General features: G+C 57.8%; 2 protein-coding genes across 2 annotated transcripts; both read left to right on the forward strand.

The window, feature by feature from the left end:
* The first annotated feature begins 41 nt into the window (after positions 1–41).
* Positions 42–4,488, forward strand: MRPL2 (mitochondrial ribosomal protein L2). Its single transcript, XM_032409791.1, has 7 exons — positions 42–234; positions 1,914–2,082; positions 2,720–2,861; positions 2,974–3,089; positions 3,395–3,505; positions 3,809–3,882; positions 4,239–4,488. The coding sequence occupies exons 1-7, from the start codon at positions 142–144 to the stop codon at positions 4,449–4,451; spliced, it is 918 nt and encodes a 305-aa protein (XP_032265682.1). The 5' UTR covers positions 42–141; the 3' UTR covers positions 4,452–4,488.
* Positions 4,489–4,999: 511 nt separating this feature from the next.
* On the forward strand, positions 5,000–19,086 carry CUL7 (cullin 7). The gene is given in 27 exon segments (XM_032409792.1): positions 5,000–5,214; positions 6,060–6,647; positions 7,193–7,344; positions 7,488–7,988; positions 8,501–8,639; positions 8,739–8,935; positions 9,229–9,439; positions 9,977–10,214; positions 10,305–10,410; positions 11,371–11,598; positions 11,892–11,982; positions 12,084–12,255; positions 12,424–12,529; positions 12,818–12,913; positions 13,103–13,278; positions 13,605–13,738; positions 14,053–14,201; positions 14,204–14,237; positions 14,484–14,590; positions 14,684–14,866; positions 16,133–16,293; positions 16,436–16,652; positions 16,755–17,031; positions 17,768–17,913; positions 18,061–18,187; positions 18,264–18,469; positions 18,712–19,086. Coding segments are annotated over 26 exon segments (5,058 nt in total). The 5' UTR covers positions 5,000–5,214; positions 6,060–6,067; the 3' UTR covers positions 19,036–19,086.
* The last annotated feature ends 291 nt before the right edge of the window (positions 19,087–19,377 follow it).

The raw sequence follows: 19,377 nt of genomic DNA on the forward strand, positions 1-19,377 counted from the left end.
TTGGTCTCGGGTTCTCTGCCCACCTCCTTACGTCAGGAGGGAGCGACGGCACCGAGATCTGTTAGCGTCATCTAGAGACGACGGGCGGCCTGGCTAGAAGTAATGGTGGTGTGCTGACCCCGGCGGAGCTTGGGTGCCCTCATGGCTCTGAGGGCACTGACTCGCGCTCTGGGCTCCCTGAGCCTGACGCCCCCAGCCCCCGCCCTCGGCCCCAGCCTGCTCCCGGCCGCCCAGGTAATTCACCCTATCTGGAAATGAGGCTGCTTCTGTTCGGGCCGCCGGAGACGGCACCCTGGGATGGGAGGCGGAGGATGTGAGTCTGGTCAGGAATCACGCCGGCCTGGGTCTTTGGATAAATCACTCTCAGCCTCAGCTTTCTCTTCTATTAAGTGTTGCTGACCCGCAGGGCCGCTGGATTCCTCAGACGAGATATTGGAAGTGAAAGTATTTTACAGGTTTCAATAGTAACTGACAATGAGTACCAATCATAAGCCAAGCATAAGTAATTGGCATTTTAAATAAATCAGCTCCTTTCAACCCCTGTATAAGGTGGTTATCATTGCCATTTTACATATGAGAAAACTGATCAGTCCAAGGTCATACACCAAGTATTTTTTTAAATAATTTTTATTTTATTTATTTATTTGAGAGAGAGAGAGAGAGCATGAGAGGGGGGAGGGTCAGAGGGAGAAGCAGACTCCCCGCCGAGCAGGGAGGCCCATGCGGGACTCGATCCATGGGCTCCAGGACCCTGACCTGAGCCGAAGGCAGTTGCTTAACCAACTGAGCCACCCAGGCACCCAGTAATTTTTAAGATTTTTTTTTTTTTTTGAGACAGAGAGACAGCACAAGTGGGGAGGAGGATCAGAGGGAGAGGGAGAAGCAGACTCCCTGCTGAGCAGGGAGCCTGTCGCTGGGCTCGATTCCAGGACCCTGAGATCACCACTGGAGCCAAAGGCAGACGGTCAACCGACTGAGCCACCCAGGCGCCCCATACACCAAGTAGTAGCTTGGTAGACAAGCTAGTAGACAATCTGGCTTCAGAACCTGGGCTCTTGATCCCAGGGTCCTGGGATCCAGCCCCATGTTGTGTTCTCTGCTCAGCAGGGAGCCTGCTTCTCCCTCTCCCTCTGCCCGCCCCTCCCCCTGCTTGTGCTCTCTCCCTCTCTAATAAATAAGTAAAATCTTAAAAAAAAAAAAAAAAAAAAGCCTGGATTCTTAACCACTGAAGATGAGTTATTGCTGAGGTTAGAGAATGCAGGGCAAAATAACAAGATTAGGAGCCTAAAGTGAAGGTATCCTCAATGTCCCTAGTGGGTGATTGGTGAGTCACAGAAAAGAAAAGTGTAAATCTTGTTTCTCTGGACCTTTCTGGATGATGGTAGAGTTTAGCAGATGCATACTTAAAATTCAAAACCAAAGCAACCTACTTTAAAATGCTGGGAATACAGCAGGGAACAAGACAGAAATCATCCCTCCCCTCCATTCACACCTGGAAAACTCCCAGAAACATAATGCAGAGGGGCAAAAGGCATTGGTGCTGATGGTGGCATATGGATGTGTGAAAGTTACCAGCATTGGAAAAGGGAGTTGTTTAACGAAGGAACAGTTTCCCAGAGAAGGAGAGTTTTGAGCCAAATTTGGAAGGAGATGCACCAAGGGGAGACCATTCCATGGAAGAAATACTTCAGAGGTTAAAGGATCAAATAAGGAGAGATAATCAACACATATATACCTAGATAAACATTCCACCCTGGTATGTCTGCAAGCAGTGAAGGGTGGAGTTTTTGGACAGCTGATCTGGGACATTCCTAGAAGGAAGTAGGCTACTTGGTCTATGCCTTCACCCTTGGTCCTCCGGGGCTTCTCCTTCAGTTACCTTTCAAGTCAAAGAGATTTCTGTTAATCTCTAGGTGACAAGTACTACCCTTCTCCAGCTGCCCTCTTCCTCAGTGTTGCTCCCCTGCCGCCCACTGCTTACCTCCGTGGCCCTTAGTGCCAATTTTGTGTCCTGGAAGAGTCGTACCAAGTACACCATTACACCAGTGAAGATGAGGAAGTCTGGGGGCCGAAACCACACAGGTGAGAGCAAGAGCAAGAGGATTTAAGCATTAAAGGGGAAACACATGTTAGGACTCTAGGTCTATTTCTTTTTTTTTTTTAATTTTATTATGTTATGTTAGTCACCATACAATAAATCATTGGTTTTTGATGTGGTGATCTAGTTCTATTTCTTGACAGGGAGAGGAATGTAAATAAAAAGCATTTATTGGACTCCTTCTGTATATAGTATGTGTGTAAGAACGAGAGAGTAGAATACAATGCAACAGAAAGGTGGTCTGTGCTCCTAAAGACCCATCTAGGTAGTTGAAGAAGACCAAACATACACATGACATTCTTCTTCATGCCCTTCAGAAATCTACAACAGTTGAGCACTATTTACATCACTCTCGGTAAACTTACTGAATTCAGTAATTTGTAGAGATTTTGTCTGGAGGTTTTATATAATTTCAATATCCTATAATTATGTTTTTACCAAGCTCCATGTAGGTGTTTCCCCACCCCCTTTTACCCCCCTGTGCTGTGCAAATTCTTTATTATTTTCTGCTTGTGTCATAATGTTAGGAAGTACTGCTTTCTGCCCAGGATGGGCCTGTTTCCACTGCTGGGAGCTGATTCATCTGACTTGGGTCATGTCTCTGCACTTTCCTGACCACAGGCCGAATCCAAGTGCATGGTATTGGCGGGGGCCACAAGCAGCGTTATCGCATGATTGACTTTCTGCGGTTCCGGCCTGAGCTGGAAACGAAGCCAGGACCGTTTGAGGAGAAGGTCATCGTGGTCCGCTATGATCCCTGTAGGCAAGTTTGGGATGTGAGATGATGATGGTGTGGCTGCATGACTGTTCTGTGGCTTTTCAGAAGATGTAGGGCTGCCTAGATGGTCTGCTCATATGTCCCTCACCCTGAACAGATCAGCAGACATAGCTCTGGTTGCTGGGGGCAGCCGGAAACGTTGGATCATTGCCACAGAAAACATGCAGGCTGGAGATATCATCCTGAACTCTGACCACATAGGCCGAATGGCAGGTAAGAGATGGCTGCCAGATGTGTATGGGCTTGGAGGCTGCAAGGGGTCTAGGGCTGATGAAATTCTGTCTTTTAGGGGCGCCTGGGTGGCTCAGTCGTTAAGCGACTGCCTTCGGCTTGGGTCATGATCCCAGGGTCCTGGGATCGAGCCCCACATCGGGCTCCCTGCTCGGTGGGAAGCCTGCTTCTCCTCCCACTCCCCCTGCTTGTGTTCCCTCTCTCGCTGTGTCTCTCTCTGTCAAATAAATAAATAAAATCTTAAAAAAAAAATTTTTTTTCTAAAAAAAAAAAATTCTGTCTTTTAGTTGCTGCTCGGGAAGGGGACGCACATCCTCTTGGGGCCTTGCCTGTGGGGACCCTCATCAACAATGTGGAGAGTGAGCCAGGCCGGGGGGCCCAGTATATCCGAGCTGCAGGTATGAGGAAATGAGCTACTTGGGGGTCTTACAATTTGGGAAGCCAAAGAGTACCTGAAGTCACAATGCTCTGAACCTCCGGGGCCAGGTGTGGTCCACTGGCAGAGAAAGGGAAGGAAAAAACACAGAAAACAAGGGTGGAGAGGTGCTTGTGTTTTGACCTAAAACATTGCATGCATCCTGCTTCAGTGTGTCTGCTCCCAAAGGGCAAAGCAAGGGCACGGTATGGGGTATGTCCCCCTATAAATTTGCCCCCAACTCCTCCCTTGTGGAGGGTGGCAAAGCTGCTTCTCCCTTCTCCAGGGACGTGTGGTGTGCTGCTACGGAAAGTGAATGGGACGGCCATCATCCAGCTGCCCTCCAAAAGACAGATGCAGGTGTGTGTGTGGGTACACGTGGGAGGGATCAGCAGAGGAGGAATTTTTGGAATGTACCTTTCTTGGCTGGGATAGTTCCCAGGTGTTTTATGTTAGGAACCACCATGAGCTAGGTGTGTCCCTTTCTGCCATGTGACTAGACATGCCCTGTCAGGCTGGCACTATAATGGGAGAGGGAACAGTGCCTTTTGTTTTCAACTACCATAGGACCTGCACTCAGGTTCAATTATGCTGTGGTTTTCTCCTGTCCTCTCCCTTCTCTCCGTGAGGGTAAGAAGCCTCCCCAGAGTCACGCAGGCAACAATGTCAGGTTCTTTAGCCGAGGTGCATTCTCTTCCATCTGCTTTTTCGGTCAGGTTCTGGAAACGTGCGTGGCAACAGTAGGCCGGGTGTCCAACGTCGATCACAACAAACGCGTCATCGGCAAGGCTGGACGGAACCGCTGGCTGGGCAAGAGGCCTTCCAGTGGGCTATGGCACCGCAAGGGGGGCTGGGCTGGCCGCAAGATTCGGCCACTGCCCCCCATGAAGAGTTATGTGAAGCTGCCCTCGGCAGTTGCCCAGGGCTGATATCCCTGGATTCTAATAAAATCGCCCCCCATTTTTATCTGTTACTGTCTTTTTGGGAGGGAGGGTGGTACATACTAGACCGGGGGGAAAAAAAACAGGCACAAACAAGGATGAGAGAGGAGAAAGGAAAGGACAATATGCGGCAAAGACCGGAGCTGCTCCCCCCTCATTTCCAGCCTACCCCCCCCTCCGCCCCCGTCTCATTTCTTTTCTCTAACGGAGGGGGCGGAAATAAATGACCTCCAAGGTCTTCTCCAATTCTGACTTCGGGAATTGGGGAGAGCACTTCCGGTGGGAGGAGGGAGGGCGAAAAGGAAGAGGAAAAGGCGGCGCGGAGGAGGTGCCGCGCGTCGCCGAGGTGGCACCGGCGACTCCGCCCCGGCGCTCTCCCAGGGCCCCCAGCTTTCCGCTGGACCCGGCGGAAACGAGCCGCGGCTCCGGGCGGGTGACGGAGCCCCCGGAGCTGGGCGGGCGGCGCCGCTGGCTGGGCCCGGTCCCACCCCGCCCTGGCTGGCCCGCCCCGGCGGCCTTGTGCGCGCGGGCGGTGACAGTGGCCGCCCCGAGGTGCTCGGTCCCTGCGCGCCACGCCCCCTGCCCGCCCGCCTGTCCTTCGGAGGCACGCCCCCTCCCGCCTCTCCGCTTCGACCCCCTCAGGGGCCCAGGCGGGGCCCAAATCTCCGCCAGCATCGCCGCCATCGTCTGCGACGCGTCCCTAGCTCAGCGAAGGACAGGCCTCGCGCCGGGACCCCCATCGACTTCTGAGGTGGCCAGAGCCCCGCCGCGGCCCCTGCCCCTTCCCTGGGTTTTCCTCCGCACACTCGCCACGGCCGAGCGCCCACCCGATCTCGCGCCACCCCCCCTCACCCCAGTTCCACAGTGCCTTGGGATTCTCGTTCATGTGGCCTAGCCCCCTCCCCCGCACCTTGCCGCGCGCCCCCGGCCCCTCGCGTCCACCTGCCTCCCGCCACTCACCCACCGGGTCTCCCGTGACCCTGTCCTGGGTCTCCCGTCTCCCCCACCGGCTTGCTGCTCCAGCGTCTCCAGTCGTCCGCGCCCGCAGCCCACCAGCCTCTCCCAGCCCATAGCGCCTTGCCCTCCCCCCACCCCACTGCACCAACAGTTCTCCGGGTCTCTTGTCTCTGTGACACACTCCTGCGCTTCAACCATTGGACCTGGCGTCCCTTCCCAGACACACTCGGGGTCTCACTCCCCAACACGCCCCCCCTCCCCGCACCTGCACCCCCACACACACCCCTCTGGGCGTCCTGTATCTCCTTCTCAGGGCTGCTGCCTGTCCCAGGGCCTTGGGATTCACTTGTAACTCCAAGGCTGCCCTGCCCCCACTGTCCCCTTCCCACTGCTCCAAACCAACCCACTCCAGGCTGCAGGGCCTTGGACCCTCCTTTCAGCCAAACTTTGTGTTCTTAGAACAAACACCCCAGTGTTCCCCTGCTGAGGCCTGGCCCCACCCAGCCTGCAGCAGGCAACTCCTGGGCGCTGCTTTACCCCAGTCAACGGGACAGCTGTTACCACATTTGCTTCCCCAACTCCTGGATGTCCTTGATTTTCATTTTAGCTTCCCTGTTCTCTTCTGCTTGTGTGTCTCAGGTGCCGGCATGGTAGGGGAGCTCCGCTACAGGGAATTCAGAGTACCCCTGGGGCCGGGCTTGCACGCCTATCCGGACGAGCTGATCCGCCAGCGGGTGGGCCACGATGGGCATCCTGAGTACCAGATCCGCTGGCTCGTCCTCCGGCGCGGAGAAGACGGGGAAGGGGACTCTGGCCAAGTGGACTGCAAGGCTGAGCACATCCTGCTGTGGATGTCCAACGACGAGATCTACGCCAACTGCCACAAGATGCTGGACGAGGATGGACAGGTCATCGGGCCCTCGCAGGAGATTGCAGGGGACGCTGGGGCCCTGGACAAATCTGTGCTGGGGGAAATGGAAACCGATGTGAAGTCTTTGATTCAGAGGGCCCTCCGGCAGCTGGAGGAGTGTGCGGGCACCATCCCTCCTGCCCCTCTGCTTCACACGGTCCACGTACTCAGCGCCTACGCCAGCATCGAACCCCTGACCGGGGTGTTCAAAGACCCAAGGGTCCTGGACCTGCTCATGCACATGTTGAGTAGTCCTGATTATCAGATCCGCTGGAGCGCGGGCCGGATGATCCAAGCCCTGGCCTCCCATGATGCTGGTGAGGAACAGTGTGGGGCCAAAGGAAGGGGAAGCTAGGTCAGCCCAGGGCCTCACAGGACACTGTGGCAGGAGCCTCTGCCTCATCAGTGCCTGAATGATTCTGTTGCCCTTCTCTTTGAGGTGGAAGAAAAGGAGGTAGGAAGGTAGGTGGGGACATCTCTGTAGGAAGAGGAAGGCTGGCTCAGTCTGGAGAGCATGTGACTCTTCCTCCCAGGGGTCGTGAGTTCAAGCCCCATGTTGGGCATAGAGTTTACTTAAAAAATAATAAAAGAAAGAGGAAGGGCTGAATCCTCAAGAACCTCATATTAATTGGATCTCTATGCAAAGGAAGAGTTAAGATATTAGACTATTGCAAGATATATGTATACGAAATACGTATATAGAAAAGATAGTAAATTGTTGCTTTTGAAGCAAATCAGCATATCATGTCATCCCTAATGGGTGGTGACAAAGGGATTGGACTGAGAGGGTAGAGGGTCTAGGAGGGAAGCCTGGGAAGGGCATATGAGGGAGCCGTTACTGACTCTGGGGTGTGGGTTTCAGGGACCCGGACCCAGATCCTTCTGTCGCTGAGCCAGCAAGAGGCCATTGAGAAACACCTGGATTTTGACAGCCGCTGTGCTCTGCTAGCCCTGTTTGCACAGGCCACGCTCTCTGAACACCCCATGTCTTTCGAGGGCATTCAGCTGCCACAGGTATTCTGTGGGGAGGTACCGGGGGCGGGGGCTCTAAACAAGATCTAGGGACCAGGCCTTAGTACCTGTCCTTAAAGGATGGAGTGGAAAGAGGAGCTAAAGCTGGGACAAGATGGATATAGGCCCACGGTTTCATCCCACAGGTCCCAGGAAGGCTGCTCTTCTCCCTGGTGAAGCGCTATTTGCATGTCACTTCCCTTCTGGACCAGCTGAATGACAGCGCTGCAGAACCGGGAGCCCAGAACAACTCTGCTCCCGAGGAGTTGAGTGGGGAAAGGGATCGACTGGAGCTGGAGTTCAGCATGGCCATGGGCACACTGATCTCAGAGCTGGTGCAGGCCATGCGCTGGGACTGGGCCTCGAGCAGACAGGGGCCCTCGGCACGGTCCTCCTGCTCCATCTTCCAGCCCCAGCTGGCAGAGGCCAACCCGGGGCTGCCTCCCACCCGGGCCCAGCCCTCCATTAGGAGGTCAAGGAGGTTCCGCCCTCGCTCTGAGTTTGCAAGTGGCAACACTTACGCCTTGTACGTGCGAGAGACGCTGCAGGCCGGGATGCGAGTGCGCATGCTGGAGGACTATGAGGAGGTCAGCGCTGGGGACGAGGGCGAGTTCTGTCAGAGCAACAATGGCGTGCCCCCCGTGCAGGTGAGCGAAGGTGCGTGGGGGACGCTGGTGGGGATCTAGCTGGGGGAGCATAACTGGGGCTTCTATGCAGGGGGCTCTGGCAGGCCACCCCGGGAGAAAAACCCCGTGAGGATTGCAGTGGTTAAAGGGGGTCAGCATGTAAGAGGGGGGCCATTTGGAGGGCCGAGAAAATCGGGGCTGGGGAGGCCATGAGTTCAGGAAGAAACGGATACGACAAGACCTTCCCAAAGGTCAGGGTCAGGGAGAGAGTAGCTGAGGCCAGGAGGAAGGGGGGGGGGGGGCATAAGCCATCAAGGATGGGTGGGAGAAGCAGAGCCTATTCCCATAGGAGAAGGCAGCCTTTGTGTGTATGTTCGTGTCCTCCATAGGCCAGCGTTGTATTGTTTGGAGGTTGTTCCAAACCTGGCCGGGTGGTCAGCCAGAGAGCTGTATGTTCTCATCATTGGGCCACCACTAGCCGTTAAGTGAGCCATCTCTTCCCTTTCCCTCTCTTTTTTCCCCATATCTTCCAGGTGTTGTGGGAGTCGACGGGCCGCACCTACTGGGTACACTGGCACATGCTGGAAATTCTGGGCTTTGAGGAAGACATTGAGGATGTGGTTGAGGCTGATGAGTACCACGGGGCAGCGGTCAGTGGAGCCCTGGGTGTAGGTGAGCCCGGAGAGGAAGCAGGGTCCGCGCTGAGCGCAGGAGCAGTGGTCTGGCCCGGCAAGCAGTGACATCTCTGGGCCCTCCGACCTGTTTCCACAGCTCTGCCCTCCTGGCGGTGGAAGCCCATGAAAGAGCTCTATGCAGTGCCCTATGTTCTGCCTGAGGATGAGGATGCTGAAGAGAGTGAACACCTGTCCCAGGCGGAGTGGTGGGAGCTCCTCTTCTTCATCAAGAAGCTCGATGGACCCAACCATCAGGAGGTTCTCCAGATCCTCCAGGAGAACCTGGATGGGGAGGTAGAGCCAGCCTGGAGACACCCAGAAGTCGGAGGGCTCACGGCAAGGGCTGGACTGATAGAGCATTTGGGAGGCTTAGGATGGGGAGTGGAGGTCCACAGTGTAAGGGGCTGCAGGGGAGGGATCTAGAATGTTCAGAGGCATTGGCAAGCTGTGTGGGAGGAGGCAGCTGCCAGCCAGGAGAGCTTCAGGTTGGAGAAGGCCTGCGCGGAGATCCCCACCCCTACCGAGTGGCCCCTGGAGCCTCTGTGCCGGCAGGGCTACCCACAGTGAGACCTTCTCCCCGACAACAGGTTCTGGATGATGAGATCCTAGCTGAGCTGGCCGTGCCCATAGAGTTGGCCCAGGACGTGCTGCTGGCTCTGCCACAGCGACTCGATGACAGCGCTCTCAGGGACCTGCTCAACTGCCGTGTCTACAGGAAATATGGGCCCGAGGCCCTGGCGAGGCAGCCAGCTTACCCAAGCCTGCTGGAAGCCCAGGCCCAGCCTCAGGAATCAGCAGGTGCAGCCAGAGGGGAAGGTGGGGCGCTAGACAGACTTTGCAGCAGCTCTGCAGGCGGGCCTCTGGGAGGGCTTCAGCCCAGGAGAAGTGTCTGTGCCCATTCTGGTGCCCTCCTGTCTGGAAGAGTTGGCACCTGAGGAAGAAGATGAAGCGTAGAGCAGCTCCCTCCAGCGAGCGGGAGAAGATGGAAAGTCGGAACATTGAAAGAGATCTGAAGCCTCATAATGCCCCCACATTGAACTTTTTCTGTTGCAGAGAAAGCCAAATTATTGCGTGCTTTTAGATACAGGGAAATGCTCTGCTATTCGCAGACGGGAGGCTCCTTTGTTATTTTAAGAATATAAAACACAAGATTTGTCACAGAGCAGTCTTATAAATACATTAAGAGATGCTCTAAGATCCCCATACTAATTTTTAGGGGGACCTCCCCCCGCAAAAAATTTTTAGGAGAAATTAGGAGTTATAATTGTGTCTGTCCTTTTCTGATCTTAACCTCACCGACCACGGCCAACTCTTGTGACGTCCACCTTCCTGTAGGAAAAGAACCCCCAACTCAGTATCCCGACACTCCTCTGCGGCGACTGATGGAGGGCTGCGGTCCGCCTGGGAGAAACTTCCTGGACCTGGAGCGAGCCCTCAGCTCGGGGCGGCCCCAGGAGACAGAGATCAAGCCGTTCCTGCTCCAGCTGCAGCGGCAGCCCCAGCCCTTCCTTACCCTGATGCGGAGCCTGGCCAGCCCGGCGGCCAACAAGCCCCTGCACCTGACCGTTCTGAGGTGAGGGGGTGGGGCAGGGCATGGGGCCAAGGGGTCTCTGAGGCTAGCTGCACATCTCTCTCCTCCTGCCTCCCCACCCCCACTCCCCAGAATCCTGATGCAGCTGGTGGACTTCCCCGAGGCACTGCTTCTCCCCTGGCACGAGGCCATGGACGCCTGCATGGCCTGCCTGCGGTCACCAGACACTGACCGAGAGGTACCCCCACCCTGCTCTGCGGAGATGCTGCTGGAGGGAGAGGCCGCAAGGCAGCCTCCGACGAGGCAGGCCCCCTGGGCGAGGCTCCGGAGGGCACAATGGAGCCTCTGTGCTCTGGTTTGGGATTTGTTTTTAAAATCGAATTTTTTTTTTTTTCCAAATAGGTAATACATTCATACAGTTACAAATCAAAACAGTAGAACAGGGTCTACACTGAGAATTCTCACTTCCACTGTTCTCACTTCCATCTAATTTTCCCATTGCCTCTCCCCAAGTCCCTTATTGGTTACCACTCATATTAATTTATGTGTACTTCCTGTGGGCCTTATGCAAATATAAATAAGCCCAAGCGTTTGCTCTTATTTGCCATCTCCTTTCTTACACAAAAGGTTACGTCTATATTACATGAGAAGCCTCAGTAGCTCCTGTTTGGTTGGGCCTGTTGGGGGACGGGGGGATGCGGGAGGCAGAGGGGTCAGCATACCTCAGGGCCCCCCGCCCCAGAGAGCTCCTGGGCTTGGAAGGCCTGGCAGGGTGTGTCTGCCGTGCACACCTTTGGCGGTTACCCAGATTTTCATTTCGCAGGTGGACTCACTGAGTGTCCCTCTCTGCCCCCTCGCTGCCACCAGGTATCTGTGCTTGGGGCCTGAGCATCTCAAAATGCAGCCCCACAACTGGTTCTTGGGACATGGCCTAAAAAGGAACGACCTGGGAAGCTCTCTGCACCTATTGCCAACATAATCAGTCATCAAGCACCCCAGGATGGCAGAGCATCTCTTAGCTTTTCCGTGTCTGTTTGCCTCGGGTTCTCCAACTCCACCCAGCCCTTGTTCCTGTTGTCCATTCACTGCGGTAGCCCCAGCACCTATATACCACAGTGGGTGCATAGTAAATACTCCAGAAGATTCCCTGTGGCCCGGGCCTCGTCCCCTTTATTCACCAGCCCTGTCCCCACCTCAGGTGCTCCAGGAGCTGATCTTTTTCCTGCACCGCCTAGCCTCCGTGAGCAGGGACTATGCCGTGGTGCTGAATCAGCTCGGAGCCCGAGATGCCATCTCCAAGGCCCTGGAAAAGCACCTGGGAAAACTGGAGCTGGCTCAGGAGCTGCGGGACATGGTGTTCAAGTGTGAGAAGCATGCCCACCTCTACCGGAAACTCACCACCAACATCCTGGGAGGCTGTATCCAGGTCAGGAGGGAGGACAGGGGGCTGCTTGTGGGTTCGCCTCTGGGTAAGAACATGAGCTCTGAGCAGTGGCGGGGGAAGAGGCTGTATTCCTGCAGCTGGGAAAGGCAGGAGAGTCCAGTGAACCCAAGGGCATTTGTTCTCTGCACCCCCTTCCCCACCGGGCCCTGCCGCGCCAGGGTTCTGGAGGAAGTCCCATTGCTGCTGGGTCTTTCTTCCATACGTGTTTGCATGTGCTCTCCACATGTGCTCCTCCCTCCTCCCCGAGCCCCTTCTCTCTGATGTTCCGGCTGCAGATGGTGCTGGGCCAGATCGAAGACCACAGACGGACCCACCGACCCATCAACATCCCCTTCTTTGACGTGTTCCTCAGATATCTGTGCCAGGGTCTGTGCCTGTCCCCGCCTTACGCCACACCCCTACGCCTGTGTCTGTTTTCCCTCCACACCTACCGGGCTCTGACGGCCGCCCCTCCCCCCTGCCTCCAGGCTCCAGTGTGGAAGTGAAGGAGGACAAGTGCTGGGAGAAGGTGGAGGTGTCCTCCAACCCGCACCGGGCCAGCAAGCTGACGGACCGCAACCCCAAGACCTACTGGGAGTCCAGCGGCAGCGCCGGCTCCCACTACATCACCTTGCACATGCGCCAGGGCGTCCTCATCAGGTAACGCGCCCCACGACATACACACTTTGTCGTGACTTCCTTGTGTTTGTCTTGGGGGAAGCACCACGGCCCCCCTCGAGCCCACACATGACCAGAGAGTCCCCTTGGCTGTGTCTACAAGGACACGACTCGTTCCGGTCCTGATGGTTTCCTCATCCCTGCTCCCAGGCAGCTAACTCTGCTGGTGGCTGGTGAAGACTCGAGCTACATGCCGGCCAGGGTGGTGGTGTTTGGGGGCGACAGCGCCAGCTCTCTTAACACACAACTCAACTCGGTAGGGACCCGCATGCCATTAGATCAGCCTTCACAGGGCCCGCCCTCCTGCCCAGACTCCTGAACGCCTAAGTTCTTCCCGTCTGGAGCCCCCTAGAAAGTAGAGTCCTTTCTCCCTGTGCCGTTGTGACGGCATCAGGCCCCAAGCAGTGAGGGTGGCATTGGGAGCCCTTGGTCAGGACCCCACACCCGCCTGGGCTGAGGGAGGGGGGAACAGGAGCCGGTGTGGGTGCTCTGAGCACTGCCATCCACACACGGGGAGCTGACAGGCCCCTGTGCCCCGCACCAGGTCAACGTGATGCCCTCCGCCAGCCGGGTGGTCCTCCTGGAGAACCTGAACCGCTTCTGGCCCATCATCCAGATCCGCATAAAGCGCTGCCAGCAGGTTTGCCAGGGGCCTGGGGTGTGGTCTGGGGCTATGGAGCTCTGGGTTCTGTACCTGTTGCAGATCTTGAGCCAGGGCTCCAGCCCGGGGCAAGGGCAACTCCAGGAGTAAGGCACAAAGGTGTGCCTGACCCCAGCGCACTCTGAGGGGGGCGTGGGGCAGCTGAAGACAGGCCTGCGTCCTTTGCAGGGTGGCATTGACACGCGCATCCGGGGGTTGGAGGTCCTGGGCCCCAAGCCCACCTTCTGGCCGGTGTTTCGGGAGCAGCTGTGCCGTCACACTCGCCTCTTCTACATGGTGCGGGCCCAGGCCTGGAGCCAGGACATAGCAGAGGACCGCCGGAGCCTCCTGCACCTGAGTTCTAGGTGTGTGCGAGCCTGTGTGTGTGGCTGGGTGTGTGTGTGTGAAAGGTAAGAGTAGTACCCTGGGTAGGGTTCGATGGAGGGCTAACATGCTTGGGGAGGCGGCTGGGGTGTTCTACAGTTTGGGGAAGGAAGAAAGAATGGAAAGAAGAGATTTCTCTGGTGGGCGGGGGGTGGGATGTGCCAGTTAACGCAGGGGAGCTTCGAAGTACTGGGTAGAGATTGGGTCTGGTTGGTAGGGGCTAGCCGGGCCGTCTTAGGCTGGGCAGATGCTGGGGTAACTTACGCCTCCAGCCCCTGACACCTGCCTCCCCCATCCTCACCCCCAGACTCAACGGGGCTCTGCGCCAGGAGCAGAATTTTGCCGATCGCTTCCTCCCTGATGACGAGGCCGCCCAAGCACTGGGCAAGACCTGCTGGGAGGCCCTGGTCAGCCCCCTGGTGCAGAACATCACCTCCCCCGGTAACCGTCCTGACCCTTGGCCCCACTAACCAGCCCCTTCTTGCTCTGCCGTAGAGCCACCTGCATTATGTTCTTGGCCCTTTCGGTACCTGCAGTGGTTTGGTACCCCAGTGCCCCTCTTCTCCCAGCCCAGGGGCCATCTCCTTTCCCATGTCTCCCAGCTGACACCATAAAGGGGGCCTTGCTAGCTGCCCCCACCCCCGCCACCCGGTACCTTCCGACCGATCCCTCATTCTCGGTGCTTCTGTCCAGCCCAGCCTCTCCCACTGCCCTGGAGACACGCCCTGCCTTGGCTTGTTTTTCCCCACCTCCAGATGAGGATGGCATCAGCCCCCTGGGCTGGCTGCTGGACCAGTACCTGGAGTGTCGGGAGGCGGCCCACAACCCCCAGAGCCGCGCGGCCGCTTTCTCCTCCCGGGTGCGCCGCCTCACCCACCTGCTAGTGCACGTGGAGCCCTGCGAGGCGCCCCCCCCCCAGCGGTGGCCGCTCCCCGGCCCAGTGAGTACCTGCGGCTCCGGTGGGAGGTCGGTGAGAAGCGTTTCTCTGCGGCCCCCCGCTCGCACCCTACAGCCTTCCGTCTCATGCTTTCCCGCCCCACCCAGCTGTTCATCTTCCCGGTTTGTGTCACCCCCACCCAGGAGCCTCACGGCGGGGAGGGGGCGGGTAGCACGTCAGGAAAGGCCCCAGGGCTCACCCTGGTCTGAGGACCCCCAAGCTGAGGGCTGCCCCTGCCTGTCTCCACAGAGGGCAGAAACCGCAGCCACGACTGGAGCTCCCTGGCCACCCGGGGGCTTCCCAGCAGCATCGTGAGAAACCTGACCCGCTGTTGGCGGGCGGTGGTGGAGGAGCAGGTGGGCGGGAGCAGGTGCCGGGGAGGGGAGGGGAGGGGAGGGCGGCTGGCGGCCTGCGGGGCGTGCCCTCACGCCGCGGCCGCCTCCCTGCAGGCCAGCAGCTTCCTGACCTCGCGCTGGCGGGATGACGACTTCGTGCCGCGCTACTGCGAACACTTCCACAGCCTGCAGAAGTCCAGCTCCGAGCTGTTCGGGCCCAGGGCGGCCTTCTTGCTAGCCCTGCACAACGGCTGTGCTGGGGGCCTGCTGAAGCTCCCGTTCCTCAAAGCTGCCCACGTGAGCCTCCCGCCTCGCCTCTGGCCCGCGCCCCTCCCTGCAGTCGCTCTGTGCCCCCCTCCTCACAGCGGCGTCCCTTCCGTGCCCATTCAGCAAGGGCCGGGGCTTGCGTAGAACCATGTGTTTGAAAGCTCAAACACCAAAGACACAGATAGTGACCTGCAGCGTGTTCTCCTAATACTATCTTGATACGCTTGCTCTTTCTGTTGGTGTGCACGGTGTAACACTTTACCCACAAGTAGCTAAAATGCTTTATGCTGGTGTCTTTTGACCATTATATATACATATTTTTAAGATTTTATTTATTTGAGATAGAGATAGCGCATGAGTGGGGGGGAGGGGCAGAGGGAGAGGGAGAAGCAGGCTCCCCGCTGAGCAGGGAGCCCGTTGTGGGGCTCGATCCCAGGACCCTGGGATCATGACCTGAGCCGAAGGCAGATGCTTAACGACTGAGCCACCCAGGCGCCCTTGACTGTTACCTTAAAAGCCTTTTTCAGTGTTGCTTTGTCCTTATTTTTTATTTTTGTATGAATTCCATCTAACGGGTGTACTAGAATTTACTCCACCATTCCCAGCATTCCATAGATGTGTAATAAGTGCTTCAAATGTGTCCAGCACTGTGATAAGAGCTGGAGATAGACAAAGTCCCTCTCCTCAAAGTTTGCAGGGTTCCTGGGAAGGCACACGGTTGGGCAGGTGATAAAGTCAGCCAGGCTAAGCGCTGCAGGGGGGCTGAACAGCGGCTGCTCGAGTTGCTTCCGGCCCTTCTGTCTGATCAGTGACACTGCAGTGGGACCATCTCTGTGCACATAAATCATTTCCTCACATTAAATTATTGTGATTAGATTAATTTTTAGAAACGTTCAGTGTGAAAAAAACACCTCCTGGGGCGCCTGAGTGGCTCAGTCGTTAAGCGTCTGCCTTCGGCTCAGGTCGTGGTCCCGGGGTCCTGGGATGGAGCCCCGCATCGGGCTCTCTGCTCAGCGGGAGGCCTGCTTCTCCCTCTCCCACTCCCCCTGCTTGTGTTCCCTCTCTCGCTGTGTCTCTCTCTGTCAAATAAATAAATAAAATCTCTAAAAAAACCCTACCTCCTAATTGTTAACTTGCACAACTGTTGATGGTTTTATAAAAGAGTTCCGTAAAAGTGTCGCCCACCTTGGGAAGCAGCTCAGCTGTTCTATGCACTTGCTCAGACCTTCCTCTCTGCCCCGCTTCCCTCCTCCAGTCGCCTGACCGTGGTTTCCCTGTGCCCTTCTCCGTGTGCAGGTGAGCGAGCAGTTCGCCCGGCACATCGACCAGCGGATCCAGGGCAGCCGGATTGGTGGAGCCCGGGGGATGGAGATGCTGGGGCAGCTGCAGCGCTGCCTGGAGACGGTCCTCATCTTCTCCGGCCTGGAGATAGCCACCACCTTCGAGCATTACTACCAGTGAGCGCGGACCTGGGGGGTGGGGGCGCGGGGGGGCACGGATGGCAGAGGCGGGGGCAGGGCCGGCGCCAGCTCGCGGTTCGAGCGGGGGGGCCGAGCTGCCGCCGCACTGAGGCTCGGCCCTGCTCTGCGTGTGCTGCAGGCACTACATGGCAGACCGTCTCCTGAGCTTGGGCTCGAGCTGGCTGGAGGGGGCTGTGCTGGAGCAGATCGGCCTCTGCTTCCCCAACCGCCTCCCCCAGCAGATGCTGCTCAGCCTGAGCACCTCCGAGGAGCTGCAACGCCAGTTTCACGTCTACCAGCTCCAGCGGCTCGATCAGGAACTCCTGAAGCTGGACGACACCGAGAAGAAGATACAGGTGGGCGTGGGTGCCGGCCAAGGGAGGGTGGGAAGGGAGGGAGGCGAGGAGTAGACCAGAGGAGGCCCAGCGGCTGTCGGGCACCCCGTGTTTCTTCCTCAGGGGGGCCTCGAGGCCAGTGACAAGGAGCACAAGGAGGAGAAGGCAGAGGAAGCAGAGGGAGCTGGGGCAGCAGCAGCCACAGACATGGCGGGGGAGGAGGACGAGGAGGAAGATGAGGATCTCTACTATGAGGGGGCCATGCCCGAAGTGTCCGTGCTAGTCCTGTCTCCACGCTGCTGGCCCATTGCCTCCATCCGCCACACGCTGAACCCCCGAACCTGCCTGCCCTCCTACCTCAGGGGCACTTTGAACCGCTACTCCAACTTTTACAGCAAGAGTGAGGAGCCAGGAAGAGGATGGCATTCAGGGAGGGAGCCTGCGGGTGGGGTGGGCCCTGGGGTGAGAGCCTCAGTGGAGTGGATTTGAGAAGAAAGGAGCTTACGTTTGGGGTGAGGGCAGGGGCTATCAAGCACCAGGTCCCCAGACTGTTGCCTTTTCTGTCCTAAAAACAAACACGGGACTCTCTTTAGAGAGTGGGAGGTGGGGAGGATGGAGGCAGGGGCACCTGAGGCCACCAGGAAGGACTTGCCCCCCGTGGCAGGGGTCTGGCTCCTGGTCAGTCATTGTCCCCTGACTTCCCACTGGGGGCTGGTCCTGGGCTGGGCAGCAACATAGGGAGAAGAGACTCAGACCCTGCCCTCAGGGGGGGTTGGGGGGCTCCCAGACTAACCAGGGAGACCTCATTCCCTCTTTCATCGTGGATAGTCCAGTTTCATGAGAGCCCCAGGCCTTCCTCACTTCATGGTTTTGTCTCCCTAGGAAAAAAAAAGGGGGGAGATCTTCTGGAAGGCACTGATCAGAGCCCCCTGGCACAAGGCGAGGCACAGGGTGGGCTGCCAGATACCTGAGGTTTACCCAAGAGGGGCACGGTGAAGGCCAAGCTCTGGAAGTTCAGGAAGCACAGGATCCATGAACACTGGGGTGCACGCTCGGCAGAGATTAGCAGGGGCAGGGCTCAACCAACAGTCCCCCCTCACCAGCCCTGACCTCCTTCTCTCCCTGACCTGTCTCAGGTCAGAGCTACCCGGCCCTGGACGTGGGACCCCATCGGCGGCTGCAGTGGACGTGGCTGGGCCGGGCTGAGCTGCAGTTTGGGGACCAGACCCTGCATGTGTCCACCGTGCAGATGTGGTTGCTGTTGTATCTCAACGAGCTGAAGGTGGCCCAGCCCAGCTAGGCAGCCCTGCTCTCTCTACCTTGTCCCTCACCCCTCTTCCCTAAACCTCAACTCCCTACCCTCCCTCCCTCTCCCTTCTCTGCTCCACTCTTTGGGGAAGCCCTGAGTATTTCCTTCATCTTCTCGAAGGCTGTCTCTGTGGAGAGTCTGCTGGCACTCTCTGGGCTCTCTCCAGACATGCTCGATCAGGCGATTGGGCCTCTTACCTCTTCGAGAGGCCCCCTGGACCTTCAAGAGCAAAAGGGTGTCCCAGGAGGTATGTACTTGGGGAGAGGGGCCTCTGCTCTCAGCCTCCTCGTGGGCCCCCCACTGGTGACTAGCGCTTATTTCAGGGGTGCTCAAGATTCGAGATGCCAGCGAGGAGCCCAGGCCAAGGAGGGGCAACGTGTGGCTCATCCCACCTCAGACGTACCTGAAAGCTGAGGATGAAGAGGGTCGGAACCTGGAGAAGAGACGGAACCTTCTGAACTGCCTCATTGTCCGAATGCTCAAGGCACATGGGGACGAGGGGCTGCACATCGACCAGCTTGTCTGTCGGGTAGGCGGGGGGGGGGGGGGGGGGGGGGGCGCTTCGGGGTCGGGGGCAGCCCACAGGAGGAGGCCTGTCCACCGTGAAAGCCTCTGGCTCACCATGGAGCCTGTAGGTGGATGGGGGGGAGGCTGGGGCACGCCTAAAGGCTTAGAGCTCACTGGCTGGCAGCCTGTGCCCGGAGCGGGAGCTCGAGGTGGAGTCAGCTGGGTGTCTGCCACCTGCTGTGTCCCCTTCCCTCTCCTTCCCAGGTCCTGGACGCTTGGCAGAAGGGCCCATGTCCTCCCCGGGGTTTGGTCAGCAGCCTCGGTAGGGGGTCTGCCTGCAACAGTACCGACGTCCTGTCCTGTATCCTGCACCTCCTGGGCCAGGGCACCGTGAGGCGCCATGACGACCGGCCCCACACACTGTCCTATGCGGTCCCCGTGACGGTGATGGAGCCTCACACCGAGTCCCTGAACCCAGGCTCTTCAGGCCCCAACCCCCCCCTCACCTTCCATACCCTGCAGATCCGCTCTCGGGGCGTGCCCTACGCCTCCTGCAGCGGCCCCCAGAGCTTCTCCACCTTCCGGTAGCCCTGGAGATGGGACCAGTGCTTTCTACGGAAATAAAGTGCGGGAGTTTGATTATGTGGCCTGTGTGGTGAGTGCTAAGGCTCTGCCGGGCAGCGGAGACTTCCTGGCTGGAGAGGGAGCGGAGCCCTCTGGCTCTGAGGCCACGTCGTCCCATGCCGGGAGTCACTGCCAGGGTGAAGTTGGCAGCCTGGGGAGAGCGCTGGAGGGAGTCAGGTGTGTGTGGGGCGGTAAGTAGACAAGACAGGGCTGGACCTCCAGTCCTTCTCAGAGAGTCTGTGGTCAGAGGTGCTTTCACCTGGCAGGCTGGAGACCCAAGTCCCCCTTGCCGCACGCTCAGTGGCT

The sequence above is a fragment of the Phoca vitulina genome, unplaced genomic scaffold, assembly GCF_004348235.1.
Source record: "Phoca vitulina isolate PV1807 unplaced genomic scaffold, GSC_HSeal_1.0 scaffold11, whole genome shotgun sequence".
Taxonomy (NCBI): domain Eukaryota; kingdom Metazoa; phylum Chordata; class Mammalia; order Carnivora; family Phocidae; genus Phoca; species Phoca vitulina.

What these genes read in the sequence shown, in the direction of transcription:
- MRPL2 (XM_032409791.1), top strand. Translation starts at nt 142, where the DNA reads ATGGCTCTGAGGGCACTGACTCGCGCTCTGGGCTCCCTGAGCCTGACG. An exon ending in TGGGGGCCGAAACCACACAG is followed by an intron (nt 2,083 to 2,719) that starts GTGAGAGCAAGA and finishes TCCTGACCACAG; the next exon opens with GCCGAATCCAAGTGCATGGT. An exon ending in CCTCCAAAAGACAGATGCAG is followed by an intron (nt 3,883 to 4,238) that starts GTGTGTGTGTGG and finishes TTTTTCGGTCAG; the next exon opens with GTTCTGGAAACGTGCGTGGC.